Raw genomic sequence first — 21636 nt, 5'->3', positions numbered from 1 at the left:
GATTCTTGGGGAGGTTCCAGAAGTCTTCAGCCTTGGACTGGGGAAGCATCATTGATTCCTTTTGTTCTGAGGCTTCAGCCTCTTGGACTGTGCAGCTACTGGTTCCTCCAGCTCTCTGGTCTGCAGATGGCCATTGTGGACTATCATGTAAGCCAATCTAATAAATACCTTTTAAAATAATTATATCTCCTATTTGTTCTATTCCTCTAGAGAACCCTGACTAATATAATCGGGGTGCCTGCAAGCTGTAGCTGCTACTGCACTCAGTAGAAGCTACTGAGCTAACCTTAGGACACTAGCTAGAGTTCTAAACCCCTCACCAGATTCAGAGTGTTCTTGAAATTAAAGGACATCAACAGATAACTGGAGGATGACTAACTAAATATCAAGCCCTAAGAGTTTAGAAACTCCAGGGATTACTCCTGAGGTCTACCAAACTCTAAATCTGAAAATTTGACTTCCCACTCTAACAGAAGGGGGAGATTTGCTTTCCTTATGTGTGGAAACTATAGAGAAGATCTACTCAATTCTTTCCTAAAACTTCTCTCCAACTAAGTGTTAATGAAATCCTTTAGGAAAGACCTTTCCTGACTTCAGATCCTGTCACTGACTGTAAAACACAAGAAATGATTAATTCTTTTATTAGGGGCTGGGGCTGTAGCTCAGTGGTAGAGCACTTGCCTCACATGTGTGAGGCACTGAGTTTGATCCTCAGCATCACATAGAAATAATTAAATAAAAATATTGTGTCCATCTATAAGAAAAACATATAGATTTAAAAAAAAATCTTTTAAGTAATTTGGGCCAAGTACAAAAAGTTTTATTAGAATATGGCAACAGGGTTCCTCTGACTTCTGATGATTCAACCTATATGACAAAACCTACAGCATTGGTGGGAACAAGCAGTCTTTCTAGTATCTCACGTGCCTGCTATCAAAGAATGATGATTCCACAACCAACAAATCCTGACCTTCCTATGTCTCCCTAAGATCAATCACAACAAAACCTTCCATCCCTGTCCAGGTAATGTCATTGTTCCTTGTCAGCCAAAAGTAGAATAGAAGACATATCTCATTCCTAATTGTCCCTTAAAATAAAGGGATAAGGCCATTAGGTGGAATCCCGCCAGCCAAGCCCACACGGACCCTTGGGCCGAGTACGGGATTTCAGAAGGGGAAGGAAGCAGTACAGTCCCGTCCCATCCCCCACAGCGGACACTCCATCCAGGCAGTCAGCGGCCACCATCCGGGAAAGCTGAAGGATACACCACCACTCTCCGACAGCTTGCAACATCAAAACAGCCAGCAGCAGGACCCCGGAGATCCAGGCCAACTGATTCGCGCGGCCTGCCCCTCGGCTACAGAAGGCGTGGCGCCTCAGAGAAGCCCTTAATTAGCAAGCAGGGAGGTTAGGGACTGCCATTTGGTGGAATCCCGCCAGCCAAGCCCACACGGACCCTTGGGCCGAGTATGGGATTTCAGAAGGGGAAGGAAGCAGTACAGTCCTGTCCCATCCCCCACAGCGGACACTCCATCCAGGCAGTCAGCGGCCACCATCCGGGAAAGCTGAAGGATACACCACCACTCTCCTTCAGATTGCAACACCAAAACAGCGGACACTCCATCCAGGCAGTCAGCGGCCACCATCTGGGAAAGCTGAAGGATACACCACCACTCTCCAACAGATTGCAACATCAAAACAGGTTTGTGGGGGCTCACGCCAGGGGTATATTGGCAGCCCTTAGTGCTGAGTTCCTGCTTTGAGACAGAGGAGAGAAGCAGTCCAGCCTGGTTCCAGACACCGGTCGGACCACAGTGGAGGACAGCAGCTGCCATTTTGGAGAGATGATGTAATCATCCCCATGTTCTACTGATCTCAGCTCATTCAGCTACGGAACAGGTGATTTCAGGCTGGTAGTTGCCTGTGTCTAACAGACAGATTTCTTGCTCAGGCTCTGGACTGGGGATCTTGTGGAGAATATTCCTAGAGGCTCGTGCCGGGCAAGGCGTGCGCCGGGCACTGAGCAGCTGGATTCTGGTTCCCGGGGCTAACCTGGCCCAGGTCTGAGGAAACTGCGGAGACTGCCTGTGGAGGCCAGCTCCAAGTGGAGCGTGCGCTGAGCTTGGGGCGACTGGGTTCTGACTCCCGGAACAGTTTTGGCCTGGGGCTGGGGAACCCGTGGGGGTCGCTCGCTGGAGCCAGCTCCCAGCGGAGAGTGTATCGGGATCGGAGAGGTGGGGTTCCGGCTACCTAAGCTGCTTTGGCCCAAGGCTAGGGAACCGGCGGTGACTGCTTCTCAATCAGGGTCCTGCTGGGTGCTGTGGGGGCAGAAGGAACTTCCACCTGCGCCCAGAGCAGGCCAAGTGACCCGCCGGCGTGGTATCATGACACCCCAAACGCAGCTGGAGGTGAAGAGAGCAGCCGCCCACGCCTAGAATAGGACCAGCGACCCCAAGGTGCGGTAGTCAAGTTACCTCATTTGGAGTAGGGGCTGTGCAGAGCTGCTATCTGAGCAAACAGGGCAGGCAGACCTGCCGCCCACTGGCAAGTCAGGCCAGGTAGCTTGCCAGCGTGGGGGACACGTAACACCGAGGCAGTCGCGTCACACTGGTTGGAGTGGGGGTGGAGCAGGGTCGCCGCCTGAGTCCGGAGGGGGCTCAGCAGCCTGTTGGAGAGGTAATCAGGTACCCCCATTGGGAGTGGGGGCTGTGCAGAACTGCGACCCACCGGCCTAGAGGTCTGCCAGCGTGGTAGACACGTCACACCAATTGGAGTGGGGACCCAGCAGAGCCGCCACCCACATCCAGATCAGGACCCACGACCCCAGGGCGTGGTAGTTACGTTACCACAATTGGAGTGGGGGCAGAGCAAAGCCGCCTCCCGTGCCCGCAGGGGGGGCAGACCTGCGACCGATCAGCTAGTAGACAGACCACCATAATTAGAGGAGGAGCACAGCCACTACCCGCCCTGCAAGGGAGACCTTTCCAACTACACAAGAGCAACATAAATAAATAGGGGGTAAATTTCAAAAACACAACAGTTGCACCAAGCAGAAAGAAACGCGAGCAGTATGAAAAGACAAGGAAAGAAAGGACCACAAGCAATGCAGGTCAACTCAACTTTAGAAGAGGTAATAGCTGCAACAGATGGAATATCAGATAAAGAGTTCAGGATATATATGCTTCAGATGATCTGGAGTCTCAAGGAAGACATGAGACAGCAAAATCAGACAATGAAAGATCACATTGACAAACAAATCCAGGAAGTAAAAGATCAATTTCACAGGGAGATAGAGGTAATAAAAAATAAACAAATAGAAATTCTAGAAATGCAGGAAACAATAAACCAACTTAAAAACTCAATTGAGAACACTACCAGCAGAGTAGATCACTTAGAAGAGAGAACATCAGACAATGAAGACAAAGTATTTCAACTGGAAAAGAACATAGACAGCTCAGCAAGTCTGCTAAGAAACCATGAGCAGAACATCCAAGAATTATGGGACAATATCAAAAGACCAAATTTAAGAGTCATTGGGATACAGGAAGGCACAGAGCTCCATTCCAAAGGAATAAACAGTCTATTCAGTGAAATAATACGAGAAAACTTCCCAGAATTGAAGAATGAGACAGAATCCCAAATCCTAGAAGCCTACAGGACGCCGAATGTGCAAAATCATAAGAGATCCACACCTAGACACATTATAATGAAGATGTCCAACATACAGAATAAGGAGAGAATTTTAAAAGCTGCAAGAGAAAGGAAGCAGATTACATTTAGGGGTAAACCAATCAGGATAACAGCTGATCTCTCAACACAGACTCTGAAAGCTAGAAGATCCTGGAATAACATATTTCAAACACTGAAAGACAATGGGCTCCAACCAAGAATCGTGTATCCGGCGAAATTAAGCTTCAGGTTAGAAGATGAAATTAAAACCTTCCACGATAAACAAAAGTTAAAAGAATTCGCAGCTAGAAAACCATCTCTTCAAAAAATCCTGGGCAAAACATTACAGGAAGAGGAAATGGAAAATAACATTGAAAACCAACAATGGGAGGTAGGACACTAAAGGGGAGAAAGTAGTCAAAGAGGATAACAAATCAGGTTTAGTAACATCAATAAACAAATATGGATAGAAGAACAAACCATATCTCAATAATAACCCTAAATGTTAATGGCTTAAACTCACCAATTAAGAGACACAGGCTAGTAGAATGGATCACAAAACAAGACCCAACAATATGCTGTCTACAGGAGACGCATTTGATAGGAAAAGATATACATAGACTGAAGGTGAAAGGTTGGGAAAAATCATATCACTCATATGGACCACAGAAACAAGCAGGAGTGTCCATATTCATATCTAATAAAATAGATTTCAAGCCAAAGCTAATCAAAAGGGATAAAGAAGGACACTTCATACTGCTCAAGGGAACCATACACCAACAAGACATAACAATCATAAATATATATGCCCCAAATAATGGTGCAGCCCCGTGTTCATCAAGCAAACTCTTCTCAAGTTCAAGAGTCTAATAGACCACCATACAATAATCATGGGAGACTTCAACACTCCTCTCTCACCACTGGACAGATCTTCCAAACAAAAGTTAAATAAGGAAACTATAGAACTCAATAACACAATTAACAACCTAGACTTAATTGACATATATAGACTATACCACCCAACATCAAGTAGCTACACTTTTTTCTCAGCAGCACATGGAACCTTCTCAAAAATAGACCATATACTATGTCACAGGGCAACTCTTAGACAATACAAAGGGGTAGAGATAATACCATGCATCTTATCTGATCATAATGGAATGAAACAGAAAATCAATGATAAAAGAAGAAAGGAAAAATCAAGCATCACCTGGAGAATGAACAATAGGTTGCTGAGTGATCAATGGGTTTTAGAAGACATCAAGGAGGAAATTAAAAAAATTCCTAGAGTTAAATGAAAACACAGACACAACATATCGGAATCTATGGGACACATTGAAAGCAGTTCTAAGAGGAAAATTCATTGCTTGGAGTTCATTCCTCAAAAAAAGAAAAAACCAACAAATAAATGATCTCATACTTCATCTCAAAATCCTAGAAAAAGAAGAGCAAAACAACAGCAAAAGAAGTAGAAGGCAAGAAATAATTAAAATCAGAGCTGAAATTAATGAAATTGAAACAAAAGAAACAATTGAAAAAATTGACAAAACAAAAAGCTGGTTCTTTGAAAAAATAAATAAAATTGACAGACCCTTAGCCATGCTAACGAAGAGAAGAAGAGAGAGAACCCAAATTACTAGCATACGGGATGAAAAAGGCAATATCACAACAGACACTTCAGAAATACAGAAGATAATCAGAAATTACTTTGAATCCTTATACTCCAATAAAATAGAAGATAGTGAAGGCATAGATAAATTCCTTGAGTCTTATGATCTGCCCAGATTGAGCCAGGAGGATATAGACAACCTAAACAGACCAATAACAATAGAGGAAATAGAAGAAACCATCAAAAGACTACCAACTAAGAAAAGCCCAGGACCGGATGGGTATACAGCAGAGTTTTACAAAACCTTTAAAGAGGAACTAACACCAATACTTTTCAAGCTATTTCAGGAAATAGAAAAAGAGGGAGAACTTCCAAATTCATTCTACGAGGCCAACATCACCCTGATTCCGAAACCAGAAAAAGACACTTCAAAGAAAGAAATCTACAGACCAATATCTCTAATGAACCTTGACGCAAAAATCCTCAATAAAATTCTGGCGAATCGGATTCAAATACATATCAAAAAAATTATACATCATGATCAAGTAGGATTCATCCCTGGGATGCAAGGCTGGTTTAATATACGGAAATCAATAAATGTTATTCACCACATCAATAGACTTAAAAATAAGAACCATATGATCATCTCAATAGATGCAGAAAAAGCATTCGACAAAGTACAGCATCCCTTTATGTTCAAAACGCTAGAAAAATTAGGGATAACAGGATCATACCTCAACATTGTAAAAGCAATTTATGATAAGCCACAGGCCAGCATCATTCTGAATGGAGAAAAATTGAAGGCATTCCCTCTAAGATCTGGTACAAGACAGGGATGCCCTCTCTCACCACTTCTGTTCAACATAGTCCTTGAAACACTGGCCAGAGCAATTAGACAGACGAAAGAAATTAAAGGCATAAAAATAGGAAAAGAAGAACTTAAATTATCACTATTTGCAGATGATATGATTCTATACCTAGCAGACCCAAAAGGGTCTACAAAGAAGCTATTAGAACTAATAAATGAATTCAGCAAAGTGGCAGGATATAAGATCAACACGCATAAATCAAAGGCATTCCTGTATATCAGCGACAAATCCTCTGAAACGGAAATGAGGACAACTACTCCATTCACAATATCCCCCCAAAAAATAAAATACTTGGGAATCAACCTAACAAAAGAGGTGAAAGATTTATACAATGAAAATTACAGAACCCTAAAGAAATATATAGAAGAAGACCTTAGAAGATGGAAAAATATACCCTGCTCATGGATAGGCAGAACCAACATCATCAAGATGGCGATATTACCAAAAGTTCTCTATAAGTTTAATGCAATGCCAATCAAAATCCCAGCAGCACTTCTTGTAGAAATAGAGAAAGCAATCATGAAATTCATATGGAATAATAAAAGACCCAGAATAGCAAAAACAATGCTAAGCAGGAAGTGTGAATCAGGCGGTATAGCGATACCAGACTTCAAACTATACTACAGAGCAATAGTAACTAAAACAGCATGGTACTGGTACCAAAACAGGCGGGTGGACCAATGGTACAGAATAGAGGACACAGTAACCAACCCACAAAACTACAACTATCTTATATTTGATAAAGGGGCTAAAAGCATGCAATGGAGGAAGGATAGCATCTTCAACAAATGGTGCTGGGAAAACTGGAAATCCATTTGCATCAAAATGAATCTGAATCCCTATCTCTCGCCATGCACAAAAGTTAACTCAAAATGGATCAAGGAGCTTGATATTAAATCAGAGACACGGCATCTGATAGAAGAAAAAGTAGGTTATGATCTACATACTGTGGGATCGGGCTCCAAATTCCTCAATAGGACACCCATAGCGCAAAAGTTAACAACTAGAATCAACAAATGGGACTTACTCAAACTAAAAAGTTTTTTCTCAGCAAAAGAAACAATAAGAGAGATAAACAGGGAGCCTACATCCTGGGAACAAATCTTTACTCCACACACTTCAGATAGAGCCCTAATAACCAGAATATACAAAGAACTCAAAAAATTAGACAATAAGATAACAAATAACCCAATCAATAAATGGGCCAAGGACCTGAACAGACACTTCTCAGAGGAGGACATACAATCAATCAATAAGTACATGAAAAAATGCTCACCATCGCTAGCAGTCAGAGAAATGCAAATCAAAACCACCCTAAGATACCATCTCACCCCAGTAAGATTGGCAGCCATTAGAAAGTCAAACAACAATAAGTGCTGGAGAGGATGTGGGGAAAAGGGCACTCTTGTTCATTGCTGGTGGGACTGCAAATTGGTGCAGCCAATTTGGAAAGCAGTATGGAGATTTCTTGGAAAGCTGGGAATGGAACCACCATTTGACCCAGCTATTCCCCTTCTCGGTCTATTCCCTAAAGACCTAATAAGAGCATGCTACAGGGACACTGCTACATCGATGTTCATAGCAGCACAATTCACGATAGCAAGATTGTGGAATCAGCCTAGATGCCCTTCAATAGATGAATGGATAAAAAAAATGTGGCATTTATACACAATGGAGTATTACTCTGCATTAAAAAATGACAAAATCATAGAATTTGGAGGGAAATGGATGGCATTAGAGCAGATTATGCTAAGTGAAGCTAGTCAATCTTTAAAAAATAAATACCAAATGACCCCTTTGATATAAGGGGAGTAAACAAGGACAGGGTAGGGACGAAAGTTTGAGAAGAAGATTTACATTAAACAGGAATGAGAGGTGGGAGGGAAAGGGAGTGAGAAGGGAAACCGCATGGAAATGGAAGGCGATCCTCAGGGTTATACAAAATGACATATAATAGGAAAGGAGGGGTAAGACAAGATAATACAAATCGAAGAAATGATTTACAGTAGAAGGGGTAGAGAGAGAAAAGGGGAGGGGAGGGGAGGGGAGGGGGGATAGTAGAGAATAGGACAGACAGCAGAATACATCAGACACTAGAAAGGCAATTTGTCAATCAATGGAAGGGTAACTGATGTGATACAGCAATCTGTATATGGGGTAAAATTGGGAGTTCATAACCCACTTGAATCAAACTGTGAAATATGATGTATTAAGAACTATGTAATGTTTTGAACGACCAACAATAAAAAAATAAATAAATAAATAAATAAAATAAAGGGATAAAAGTCTGCTGGGCTGGGGCTGGGGCTCAGTGGTAAGGCACTTGCCTAACATGTGTGAGGCACTGGGTTCAATTCCAGCACTGCATGTAAATAAATAAATAAATGTCCATCAACAACTAAAAATAAAAAATTAAAAGTCTGCAGGTGGGTGAGATGATGCAGTATAGGAGAAATAATAAAAAGGTAGAAAACAGATATAAATGAAGGGGAAAAAATAGGATCGAATTCAGAAGTCCAGCCTGTCACTCTCTAAGACTGTCTTCCAGGCCTGTTACTCCCAAATTCCTGGGAAACCTGTAAATCTACCCGTGCACTGTTAACTAAACACTCAATAAATGGATGAAGGGAGATGTCATATTTTGAGACCCCTATAATTTAAAAAACTTCTCAACACTATGTATTGATCAGATAATGAAGACCAAGTCTGCCTGAGGATGCGGGGGTGGGGGGATTATTGGAGATCACTTGCCTGAGATTACTGGACTGGTGTCATTCCTACCTATCTCCCCATAACCACCCCTCACCAAGTTTCCTTAAAAAGAAGAGTCTGGAATTGGAATGACCCGCATTCAATCCTTCCTGGAGTCACTTCCACTAAAACTTCTACTTCTGCCCTCGGTAAAGCATCATTAACCACAGCATTCAAGCCCTCAGGAGACCTGGTGCGGGATCAAGCCGTTGCAACAGTTAAGGGTTCTGCGGTACCAAGTGTTAGCCAATCACTGTCTGCGCGATGAGCAACCCTGCCCAAGCGCACGCTCATTGGTTGGCGCTGGAAGCCTACCTGAGTTCCAGGGTGGGGATTTAGCTCCTCCTCCTGCAACCTGTGGAGGTTGCAAGAATCCGCACTGCTGGGGCCTTCAAGGTGCCCCACGATGACTCCCAGGAGATTTTCTGAAACAAGCATCTTGCAATCCTGGCCACCCAGCTCTTCCAGGGGTCCTAGGTCACAGAAACGAACCCCTAGCTTCAGCCCCTTTGAGACATAGAAAGTCAGGTGGTTCATTTGCAAAATATAGTATTCAGCCTTAACTGGGTTCAATTGTAGCCGGTTTAATTATGGCACTTTCTTTTTGCCCGTCCTGATTTTAAAATTAGCCAATCCTATAGATTGTACCCCAGAGTTCTCCAATCAGGGCAAAGGGCAGCGCTGCATCAGGTATATAAAGTCCGCCCCAGCGTACTTGCTGGTCAGGTTCTGAAGGATTTTTTTTTCATCAGAGTGAATGCCTACCTCACCCACTTTCAAACACGCTTGATTTCTTGTGGCACTTGATTGTTTCCAGCACCCCTTCCACACAATGTTGGTATGTGCCTCCAGGACGTGAAGCAAGGGCTGGGGGCATCTTAGGCATCTACCTGCTCTACTACCTGAAGCCTGGACATGGGGTCTGCAGCTACATGGAGCTCACCGTCAACCCCACCGGTGGCAAGAAAGGGGAGAGGGGTCTGGAAGACCAACTGGAGAAGGCCTTTTTGGGCTGTGCAGGTCTTCCTCCTGGGAAGCAGGCTTTGAGAGGCCTCAGGCTCAGACTGGGAGATTGATGGCAAAGGTAAGAGTATGTATGCATACAAGTCTGTATGCAAGGGGTGAAGCCTGGAGCCTGGGCTTGAAGCCCTTGTGAGGAGGCTCTAGATGGGGCTGGAGGCCAATGATGGTTAGGGATTCTCTTTTAGTTGTGCCATGGTGGGGTGGAGATGCACAGGTTTTGACCCTCTCCTCCGGGGGATATGGTCTTCCTCAGAGAAGCCTTCTGGTCTGCTCTGGCTGCCCTTCAGGTAAAAAAGTCAATGATCCATTGCCTGACTGATGGGCCCAGGAATTGTCCCCTGCCTCGGCCACCCTCATGCTCTTCCTGTTCACAGTGTTACCAGACATACTCACACACCTCAAACCTCCTGTGTCTATTGGAGTCACATCTGTGCCTGGAACTGCAGCCAGGTGTGTGGGGATCTCTGCACATTGCTTCTGCCACAGCCCAGCATCCAGAATTGCTAGGTGGGACCCCTTGGAGACGGTGACCAAGCTGGGCCTATGCCAGTGATACCTGATTCAGGTGAGATCCACCCCAGTTAGGGTGGTGTCTAAGGTTCCCATAACCTGGGTTCAAGGTGTTTGTTGAGAGACCAGGCAGCTCACACTCTCTAGCTGCTCTGTGTGGGAGGCTGACTAGCAGGTGACTGCGTCTGTCTCCCCTTCTGATTGGTGTGGCATCATCCTCGATCACTCTGTGATCTGGTTGCCTAGGTAACTCAGACAGTAGATCTTTAGGGTCGAGTGACTGTGTCTTTACACATAGGTGTGCCTTCCCACAACCCCATGGGTGGAGCTATGCTCACCTATTCCTTTGTAATATTACCCCTTACTCTGTTTAGGATAGAATGTTCCGTGGAAACACCCTTTGTGTGTTCCCTTCTCTTTCTCTGCCCTTGGGTGTGGCCTTCGTAGATGTCAGTCAACCTGCTGACAGCAGACATCATGAAGCTAGACTCAGCCCCCTTGAAACCTGACCCCTTGCCTCATTTGAATAGCTTCTCCTCAATAAGAGGGTTCAGCACGTGCAGGCTCGCTCTCTCTTTCTGTGGACCCTTAAGGTCAGAGGAGCCATCACAGTACCCCCAAAGAAAAAGGTATGTCTGTCTCTTGTGTGGGTATTTCACACAGTCTAATTAGCCCAGCTCCCCTGGAATGACCCCTGAGTGTTTTAGTTGTGAGCAACCCAGCAGCTCTGCCCCCACTTCTAACCTGGGAAGGGAAGTGCTTGCGGGTCCTTTGGACCCACCACTATTAACAGTTCTTTTGCCCTTTCTCTTGTGTGAAAGGCTCTTTCCTAGACCTTCAGAGTTGACCATGTGCCACCCTCCTGTGGAGCTCTGGCTCCATCCAAAACTATAGCTCTTCCTTGTGGATACCCTGTTTCCCCAATTTAAGTGCTTATTGTGATATTGGGGGTAGAAGGTGGGGCACTTTATCACCAAGCTATAACCCCAACACTTTTTTCTTGTTATTTTGACAGAGTCTCAACAAATTAGCCAGGCTGACCAAGAATCTGTGGTCATCCTGACTTGGCCTCCAGTCTTTGGGATGAAAGGTGCACCCCTCTGAGACTGGCCCACTATTGCCCTTAATGTATTTTGCTTCTTATAATTTATATATATTAATCTTGTGATCAGCTTCCCCACTCTTCACAATAAATTCCAGGAAGACAGTTCTTGTTCACTCTCTCACAACAGAGTATAGCCAGGCACGGTGGCACTCGCTATAATCCCTGTGATTTGAGAGCCTAAAACAGGAGGATCACAAGTTGGAGGCCCACCTCAGCAAATTAGTGAAACCCTGTATAAAAATTAGAAAATAAGAAGGGCTGAAGATGTAACTCAGTGGTAAAGTGGCCCTGGGATCAATACCCACTACCAAAAAAAAAAAAAAAAAAACAGAATAGCACAGGAATATGGTCCATCAGTATTTAACAAATTAACAGATGGAGGTCTGGCTTCTCCTTCTTAGTACACGTGAGTTGCTCCTGTCTTCCTTTCCCTGCCTGCCACCTCTGATGGGATGAAGTCTGACCCCTGTGTTGCCCTCACAGAGGATTTCCTCTAGGGCCCATGTGATCTGCCTAGCAGAGGAGTCCCTTCAGGAGGAGCCAGGGCAGCTTCTGCCCCTGAGGGCCAATGTCCTAGGTGAGTGCTGTCCTCTTTCCAGCCTGGCCTAGCTCTGGGGAGAGGGTGCCCAGTGGTCCAGTCCAGGCTGGGGCAGCTGAGTCACTGGCCCCCAGGGCCAGGGCTGCAGGGGCCTTGAGAAGCCTGACTCTGTATCATCTCCTACCAACTGCACCCTTGGTTATTGTGAGAAGTCACTGCTTTGGGGAGTCCTGATCTGGCTGAGCCAGATGGGCACTGAGGAGGAAGAGGATGGCTGGGAATGAGAAGAGGTGAGAGGTGATTCTGGCCCTGGCCTCCCTAGCTGCCTCCATCTTCTAGGCTGCATTTGACCAACCTCCATGGGAACATTGCACACCTGATCCTCCACAATCCCAACCCTGCCCCTACTTTTCTGTCCCCTCTCCCCTCTACCAGAAACTGGACAGCTTTCATTGAGTACAGTTAGGAGTTCGGAGACAGATGTGGTGGTACATGCTATAATCGCAGAAGATCAGGAGACTGAGGCAGGAGGATCTCAAGTTCAAAGCATCAGGAACTTAGCAAGGCCGTAAGCAATTTAGCAAGACCCTTTCTTCACTATTTAAAAAAAAAATTTTTTAATTGGGGATGTTGCTCAGAGGTTAAAGCTACTGGGTTCTTCAATATCAGGTACCAAAAAAAAAAAAGTTTAGAGTGATGGAACCTTCTGTTGTTTGCTGGGACACCTGGGTTTGGGGAACAGAGGTGTGAGGAGGGGCCACTGGCCCAACCATGTGTCCAGCATCGCCCTACCTATCCCTTCTGAATCCCGTTCCCCAGCTTACCTCTGAGGACACGCTATTCTGGGAAGGCTCAGGAGACTGACATCCATGACTCAGAGCCCCTTGACCTCCAGTGCCCAGGGAGACTGGATTTTAATACAAACAATAAGAGAAAAGGCTGAGGAGGAGCTGGGGAGCTCCTTACATGGAGCCCTGTGGCTCTTGTGCCCCAGCCCCTTCGTGTCTGTCTCTGGAGGCCCCTCAAGCCCAGGGAAAGAAGCACCCGTGGGGCCATTCAGCAGCTGTGAGCAATGTCTCTGAAGTCACTCAGGAGCCAGGAAGCAGGGACTCACTTCTTCCTAGAACTATTAGGCTCCAACATAATTTTTCCTTCCTATCCCATGCTGCCTCAAAACAGCCTTCCTTGCTCTGCTCCGCCCCCATCCCTTCGCCCTGCCCACTCGGCACTCAGGACTTGCCCTGCTCTCAGAGCCTGCAGTTCCAGAAATGCCTGAGGCTGCTCTGCCCTGAGCCCTGGGTGCCTTGAGACCAAACTGGAGCCAGCAGGAAGGTGAGTGGCCCTGCACCCCATTTTCCCCTCCCCTCCCTTGACGTGATCTGTTAGAAAAAGCCATCTGTTAACCTTCCCTGCAGGGACAAAGTTTGGGGAGCCCTGCAGGAGCCAGATCAGAGCTGAGGGACCATCTGACTCTTGGGCTCTTTCTTCATTTCAGTTCTGTTGTTTCCTGTAGGTTAAACCCACAGGTTGGATTTTAAGACAGATGTATGCCTGGATCCAGCTGAATGATAAGGCTGGTAACCCTGATGTACCCATGCCTAAACCCCACCTTCCTTCCAGAGGATACCCATTCCCAGGACTGGCTCCTCGCCCGTCCCACTGTGGACCCACAGAAAACAGCTCTGCAGTACCCACTCCACACCTCCACCAATCCCCTGCATGTCCAGGAGGACACAAGCCTAGGTCCCTGCCCAGCTCCAATACCTTCCAGGTGCTCCTTTCACTTGATCGGGCACCTATTTGATCCCTTGACTGGGATTCTACCTCCCAGTTCTTTTCCCATGGACCACCCATCTCAATAGACAACTCCAGCCTGGCCCGAGTCCCCTTCCCCTCTTTTTCTGAGTGATCAGTGTTGCTCATTCATATGCTCATTCAACTGACTAGGCCCTCAGGACCAGCCAAGTTCAACTGCTCAATCAGTCCCATTGGTCCTGGAGCCAAGATGGAGCTTGGGTGGGGAGCTTGGCTGGCCTGAGGTGTTTCCAGATGTGAAGGGCCCAGGGACTCAAGAGGGGAACATCAGAGATGAGCCCACAGGGGCTGTGTCTCAGCAGGGGAGGAAGAGCAATGAGCTGCATGTCAAGAATTAGGATGGGCAGGGCAGCTAGTGCACAGCCTGTGGGAGAGGACTTGACTAGCATGCAAGAGACCCTGGGTTCCACCCTCAGCACCACACACAATACAAAACAAACAAAAAACAAACAAAAAGGAACAGGCAGAACCTGCAGGAATTTCTCAACTGCTGACGAAATCACTAGAATCACTGGGAGAGCTTCCAAATCTGTGTATCTGGACTCCAACCCCTGATATTGCTGTGGCAGGGCACTGGGGTCATGGAAAGTTCTGCAAACAATCAGAAGGTGCAGCCTAAGCTGTAAACAACAACACTGGAGTTAAACCTTCCTTCCAATCCTAGCTCTCCACTTAGTAGTTTAGAGAAGCTGGGCAAATAACTGGACCTACTGCAGCCTCAGTGTCCTTATCTCAAAGCAACAACCCAGCGAATGCTGTTTTTTATGGTATTCAGAGAAGCAGAGCAGGCGCTGGCCCCTGACTCAGCAGCATGGAGCTGGTCCAGGACACCTCCCGTCCTCCACTGGTCAATGTGAAGGGGGTCCCGCTCATCAAGTACTTTGCAGAGGTGATGGGGCCACTTCAGAGCTTCCAGGCCTGGCCTGATGACCTGCTCATCAGCACCTACCCCAAGTCTGGTAAGTGAGGAGGGTCACCTTGCTCCCCCGCTGGGACTGCAGTCCCCACCTTGGTCTCCAGGGCCCAGCCCTTCACCCTGCTCACGTCTGCTTCTCTCTCTTCCAGGCACCACTTGGTTGAGTGAGATACTGGAGATGATCTATCAGGGTGGTGACCTAGAGAAGTGTCACCGGGCACCCATTTACATTCGCGTACCCTTCCTTGAGTTTAAATGTCCAGGGGTTCCATCAGGTGTGTGGCAGGATACAGGGGCAAAAGATCTTAAAGAATGTGGCTCTGGGTCCAGCTCACCATCCTTCTGCTGTCCGCACCTTAGGTCTGGAAACTTTGAAAGATACACCTGCCCCTCGGCTCCTCAAGACACACTTGCCCCTGGGCCTGCTTCCCCAGAGTCTGCTGGATCAGAAGGTCAAGGTGAGTGGCAGTGGAGGCCACTAGGCCATTCCAGCTTTGGTCCTGTTCTGCAGGGAAAGTCTCTTCAAGCTTTGTCTCTGCACAAGTGGGAAGGCCACCTGCCCTCACTGTGGTGGGGCCAAGACGAGGAGGAGAGGGAGACTCTTCAGTGCAGACCCGAGGGCAGGGGAGCCTGGTGCTCAGAGGCTCACAGAGGGGCTGGAGGGTCCCCTGACTGCCTTGTTCTCCATCTGGGTGTGTGGTGGAATCCCAGGGGTCAGATAGGATGAAGTATGGCTCCAGGGACCAGCCAGGAGTCTCCCATCAAAGCTGAGTTCAGATCCCAGCTGCCTGAGGATCTGAACTCAGCAAGTCACCAGCAAGTCACCCTCAAGGCCTCAGCGTGTTCCCTTGTCAAGCTGAGAGGGGACCCCCCACAGGGGTGCTGTGAAGGGGGCCAGGCAGCCAGGAGGGAGGCAGTCCTGGGGTGTGTGTGTGGGGTGGTGTAGCTGGCAGTGGGTGTCATCTGTCCCTGCAGGTGATCTATGTTGCCCGCAATGCAAAGGACGTGGCTGTCTCCTATTACAACTTCTACAAAATGGCCAAGTTGTACCCTGACCCTGGTACCTGGGACAACTTCCTGGAGAAGTTCATGGATGGACAAGGTGGGTCCCAGTCTGGAGGAAGGAGAGGGCTGGAGCTGAGGACAGCCACCTAAAACTCTTACCAAATCCTGCTGGTCCCCTTCCCCAGTGTCCTATGGGTCGTGGTACCAGCATGTGCAGGAGTGGTGGGAGCTAAACCGCACCCACCCTGTGCTCTACCTCTTCTATGAAGACCTGAAGGAGGTGAGATCCCCCTGCTACCACTCCATCCATGTCCTACCTGGGGGACAGGAACCTCAAGGGACCTGACAAGGCCCTCAGGACCATCCCCATTGGCAGGCCCACCCAGCCCAGGACTCCCCACACTGCCTTCCCATCCAGGACTGTAGAGAGAGCTCAGCTCAGGGCCCAGCACAGTCCTTATCTCCTAACACCTGGGTCAGCTACACATGTGGTCATGGGTCAGCTGTTTGTTGTTTTCATGTCCCCCTGCACAAGGCTGTGCCACACCTGGGGCCACAGTTCTAAAGGAAGACTGTCCCTCCTTTCTCCTAAGGCACTAAGCAGGGCTCACTCCAGGACCCTAAGGCAGAGAGCTAGTAGTTTTGGTCCAGGGAAAGAGGCCCAGGGTGAAGCAGCTAGGGCTGGGAATTTTTGAAATGGAAGGGGCCAGCTCCCCCCATGTGACACCAGAGAGGGGACTTCCCCTGTGTTTGCTCAGGAAGCAATCCAAGCCCCCTCTGAAGAGCTTACGTCTTGCTTCAGAACCCCAAAAGGGAGATTAAAAAGATCCTGGAGTTTCTGGGGCGCTCCCTGTCAGAGGAGACTGTGGATCACATTGTCCAGCACACATCCTTCAAGGAGATGAAGAAGAATCCCATGGCTAACTACACCACCATACCAACCGAGATGATGGACCACAGTATTTCTTCCTTCATGAGGAAAGGTGTGTGCAGGCCAGGGTGGGCGGCTGCAGAAGGGAGGGTGGAACCCAGAGCCTACCCTGGGCCACTTCGGACCACCTATGTTGGCAGGTACTCAGGCCTCCTCTTTCCCCCCGCCCCAGGCATCACAGGAGACTGGAAATCCATCTTCACTGTGGCTCAGAATGAGCACTCTGACGCCCACTATGCTGAGAAGATGGCAGGCTGCAAGCTCAACTTCCGCTGGCAGCTCTGAGTGGTGTCGTGGGGAGCCACTGCAGGGGGAGCATGGGCACAAGCCTGACCTATGACCTCAGGAATAAAACATGATGTGTCCAACAAGAGGCTCTGCTGGAAGCCAGGAGAACACCTGAGACAAAGTAAATCCCACTGGGACCAAGTAGGGCCCTCTGCCCCACAGTCTATAGCTCCTACCTGCTCTGTCGGGGAAGGGAAAGAGGATCTGCAGGAGAAAGACCCAAGAGACATGAGAGAAGAGGAAGAACATTTGACCCTGTAAGATCCTCTGTTGTTTCTCCCTCTAGTCTGCTGGCCAGCTTCACTTTTTCTTGGACCCCTTACAAGCCACCTCTCTCTCACTAGGCACTTTATCACTGAGCTGCATCTTAAACCCTTTTTCATTTTTTATTTTGAAACAGGGTCTCACTACATTACTGAAAGTCTCCCTGTTTTGCTGAGGCTGATCTCAAACTTGCAGTACTCTTGTCTCAGCCTCCACAGTCACTGGGATTATGGTGTGTGCACCACTATGCTCGACTTAGAACAGAGCCTTGAGGAGGAGGAAGTGAGGACAGTTAAGTACCTGGGATTGGAGGCAGGACCTGAGTTCAGCAGGTATGACGAGATATATCAGCACTAAGGTGGCGAGCCTCTTGGTTACACTCCAGGATGGTTTTGAGGATGGTTTATGGTTTGATTGAAGGCAAATGCTGGTTGGAGATTCAGCATCTGAAGGAGATGCAATATGGCTACTTAGATGAAGGCTGCATTTCCAGTTGTTTATAGATTGGAATTCAAGCAATAAGAGTATGATGTTTTAGTGTGATGGACGAAAGAGGGAATTGGCTGAAATCCAATATTTGACAGTCAGAGTCTCTTGACTCAGAAATTCAGGTATATTGGATGAAGTACCAGAAAGAGTAATTGGAGCCCAACTGATAGCAGCAGCAGCAGTGGGGTTCATTGGAGAGAACAGGGGTAACACAACCAGAGAGAGAAACACAATAGAGCAGATTTGGCACAGGAAAAAACTGTAGAAGGAAAAGCAGGCTGAACTTAGCTGGACTAGTAGCTAGCTGCACAGTGAACTGGTGCCTGAAAAGTGCTGTGTTTCTCAACTGGCAAGTGGAGAACAAGCGCTAGATTCATCTTCAGGTCATGCTGCAGCTTGGGGAGCCCTGGAGATCACAGCAAACATAACCGTACTCTCCTGGCAAGTGCCTACCATGTGGCCTAATATGTGCCTAGCAGAATGTAAGTGAAACAAACAGGCACAGAGACAACTGTCCCCAGGGGGATTCAAGTCAGAGATAAGAAAGGCAGTGCACCTCACTTTTCCTTTGAGTCTGATAACTCGTGACCAGCTAAAGAAGGTTAGGGAACTGAACAGGTGTGATTACCTTGAGGGATTTGGCCTGGAAAGGTTGTATTCGTGAGCAGTGAAATGTGTGAGCCCTCCGGAGGGTTGACTCCCCAGCTCCATGAGTTCTTGGGAGGCTTCTGAGATCCAGATTCCCAGTAGAGACTGGTATCTGATTGTCATCAGGGGTGTATTGCTCCAATCTCTCCACACAATAGTGCCCCTAAGGAATGAGTAGACCTAAGCCATAATTTCCCTTCTAGAACTCTGCAGCAGCCCTATCCTGGGAGTGCATCAGTCTGGTCTGTCCAGATAAAGCTCCAGTTGACAGTACTTCCCAGAGGTAATGACCATCTATCCCAGTTGACTGTTTTGTCCACCTCAGTGGAGACAATTCTTTCACTTTTCATTATGAATCTTCTTTCTTTCTTTCTGGTATTGTTTTGTTGTCATTGTCAGGAAATAAACATCTCAATAATAACAGTGAATATAAATGGTCTTAACTCTCCAATTAAAAGACATAGTCTGGAAGAAAGGATTAAAAACAAAACCTAAATATATGTCATTTGCAAGAGACTCACCTTGCAGGCAGAGACAGCCACAGGCTGAAAGAATGGAAATTAATACACCATGCAAACGGAGCCCTAAAACAAGCAGGAGTAGCTATTCTCAGATCTGACAAAGCAAACTTCAAGCCAAACTTAATCAGAAGAGACAAAAATGGTCACTTCATACTGGTAAAGGGAAAAATCCAAGAAAAAGATACAATGATAATAAATATTTATGCCCCAAACATCACTTAAAGACTCAGACAAACCCTGGTACAATAATATCTTGGGTGATTTCAAAACACCTCTCTCACCAATAGATAGTTCATTCACACATAAACTCAGTAAAGACTCTTCAGACCTAAATATATTATAAATCAAATGAACTTAACAGACGCCTATAGCATATTTCATCCAACAAGAACTGAGTATACTTTCTTCTCAGCCGCACATGGTACCAAAATAAAATACATTTTAGGCCACAAAGCAACCCTTCAAAAATACAGAAAAAAAATCAATATAATACCTTTTATCTTATCTGATCATGATGGAATAAAACTAGAAATCAACACCAAAAAAAAAAACCCTGTAGAAACTATATAAACATGTGAGGATTGAAGAATGAACTTTTGAATGATGAAGGGGTGATAGAAGAAATCAGGGGGAAATTTTAAAACTTCTGAGAATCTAACATATCAAAATCTCTGCCTGTGGGACTGGGGTTGTGGTTCAGCAGTAGAGCGCTCACCTCAAATGTGTGAGACCCTAGGTTTGATCCTCAGCACCATATAAAATAACTTAAGTTAAATGAAGGTATTATGTCCAACTACAACTAAAAAATACATATTTAAAAAAAAAAAAAAACCTTTGCCTGTAATCCCAGCAGCTCAGGAGGCTGAGGCAGGAAAATCGAGAGTTCAAAGCCAGCTTCAGCAAAAACAAGGCACTAAGCAACTCAGTGAGACCCTGTCTCTAATTAAAATACAAAATAGGGCTAGGAGGTGTCTCAGTGGCCGAGTGCCCCTGAGTTCAAAGTTCTGGGACTTTGCTCTGGGAACTTTCTGTTCAAAGGTGCAGGACAAAGTTGCCCAGGAGCCCTGCCTGAGGAAGTTCTATGTAAAGGTACAGAACAATAACAGTCTTGACCTTGAGCTCAGACACCACCTGCCAGGATTAGAGAATTCTGAGCAGAACAAGATAACCACAATATCTTGCAAGTGCTGCAACCTTCAATCCTGCCTGCTTTGCAAGAGTTTTAGATAGTGGGCTTCCTGGGTGCAGCAAGATAATAACAGGATGTTCCTAGCACTGCAACAGTAGAATAGCTACAAAAAAAAATGTTTCTTGTTCTGTACCTTTTTAGTGCACAAAGAAAAATGCCCCTATAGTTTTGACTTCCTGATTGTGAGGCCCTATATAATAAATGTGCTGAGCCAGATCTGGGTCACTGTTCCTCCATCAGAGGTCAGTGTCCCACCTGGTCCCAGCTCTCTTTTTGTGTTTGTGTGTCTTTCTTAATCCCCCACCACCCCTCACCAGTTTCTAGGGTTTGGCCAGGCAGTTCACAGCAGGACACTATCAAGGTAGTTCTAAAAGGAAAGTTTATAACTGTGAATGCCTATATGAGAAAATCAGAAAGATCCCAAATAAACAACCTAATGATGTATCTCGTGGCCCTTGAAAAAGAACAAATAAATTCCAAAGCCAGTAGAAGGAAGGAAATAATTAAGATCAGAGCCAAAATCAATGAAATAGAGAATAATACAAAGTATAAATGAAATGAAGACTTGATTCTTTGAAAAGATAAACAAGATTGATAAACCTTAGCAAAACTAAGAGAGAGAGAGAGAGAGAGAGAGAGAGAGAGAGAGAGAGAGCGCTAACCCCTTTTATTGAGGAGAAGCTATTCAAATGAGGCAAGGGGTCACGTTTCAGTGGCTGAGTCTAGCTTCCTGATGTCCCCTGTCAGCAGGTTGACTGACATATAGGGAGGCCACACCCAATGGCAGAGCAGAGAAAGGGACACACAAAGGGCATTTCCATGGACCATTCTATCCCAAACAGGGCAAAAGGGTAGGATGACAAAGGAATAGGTGAGTATAGCTCCTGAAGACATGCCTTCTACTTCCTGGGCTGGGACAACACCCAAGTCACCAGGAAATGTAGTGATCAGTCAGAGCCTCTTGCTCCAGGATGGAAGGCGTGGGTCATTCAGAGTGCTCCCCACACTCCCTTCTAACCTGGGAAAGGTAGTGCTCACGTGTCCTCGGACCCACCACTATCAACAGACCTTTCTCTTGTGTGAAAGCCTCTTTCCTAGACCTTCAGAGTTGACCATGTGCCACCCTCTTGGGGAGGTCTCCCCTGGCTCCATCAAAAATTATAGCTCTTCCTTGTGGTCAGCCTGTTTCCCCAATGTATGAGTTTATGGTGGTTCTGGGGATAGAAATTTGATCCACTCTTGTCACTGAGAACATTCACATCATTTTTTATTTTGCATGGTCTTGCTAAGTTGGATGAAATGGCCAAGAACAAGCGATCCTCCTGACTCTGCTGACCCAGTGGCTGGCATTGCAGTTGTGTGCACAGAGACTGGCCTGCTGCTGCCCAGCAACACTCACTTGGGTGAAGCATGTGTTCTTGACTCAAATAGAACAAATTTTATTATCTTGAAACCTGCTTCCCCACTCTTCAGTAAAGTCCAGGAGGGCAGGTCTT

The 21636-nt window shown here is 46.5% G+C and overlaps 1 protein-coding gene across 1 annotated transcript; it reads left to right on the top strand.

Moving 5' to 3' along the window:
- Positions 1-13318: 13318 nt before the first annotated feature.
- On the top strand, positions 13319-18842 carry LOC113185137 (sulfotransferase 1A1-like). The gene is made up of 8 exons (XM_026392152.2): positions 13319-13406; positions 14665-14848; positions 14955-15080; positions 15166-15263; positions 15781-15907; positions 15996-16090; positions 16613-16793; positions 16914-18842. Exons 2-8 carry the CDS (start codon positions 14701-14703, stop codon positions 17024-17026), a joined length of 888 nt encoding a protein of 295 aa, XP_026247937.2. The 5' UTR covers positions 13319-13406; positions 14665-14700; the 3' UTR covers positions 17027-18842.
- Positions 18843-21636: the final 2794 nt, after the last annotated feature.

The sequence above is a fragment of the Urocitellus parryii genome, chromosome 9, assembly GCF_045843805.1.
Source record: "Urocitellus parryii isolate mUroPar1 chromosome 9, mUroPar1.hap1, whole genome shotgun sequence".
Lineage (NCBI taxonomy): Eukaryota > Metazoa > Chordata > Mammalia > Rodentia > Sciuridae > Urocitellus > Urocitellus parryii.
Note: the sequence above shows the minus strand (reverse complement) of the source record. Positions and strands in the feature narration are given on the sequence as shown.

Bases quoted from the DNA above. Each gene is read 5' to 3' on its own strand.
- LOC113185137 (XM_026392152.2), top strand. From the start codon at position 14,701: ATGGAGCTGGTCCAGGACACCTCCCGTCCTCCACTGGTCAATGTGAAG. The intron at 16,091-16,612 runs GTGAGATCCCCC...GTCTTGCTTCAG, and splicing joins TCTATGAAGACCTGAAGGAG to AACCCCAAAAGGGAGATTAA. The intron at 16,794-16,913 runs GTGTGTGCAGGC...CCCCCGCCCCAG, and splicing joins TTCTTCCTTCATGAGGAAAG to GCATCACAGGAGACTGGAAA.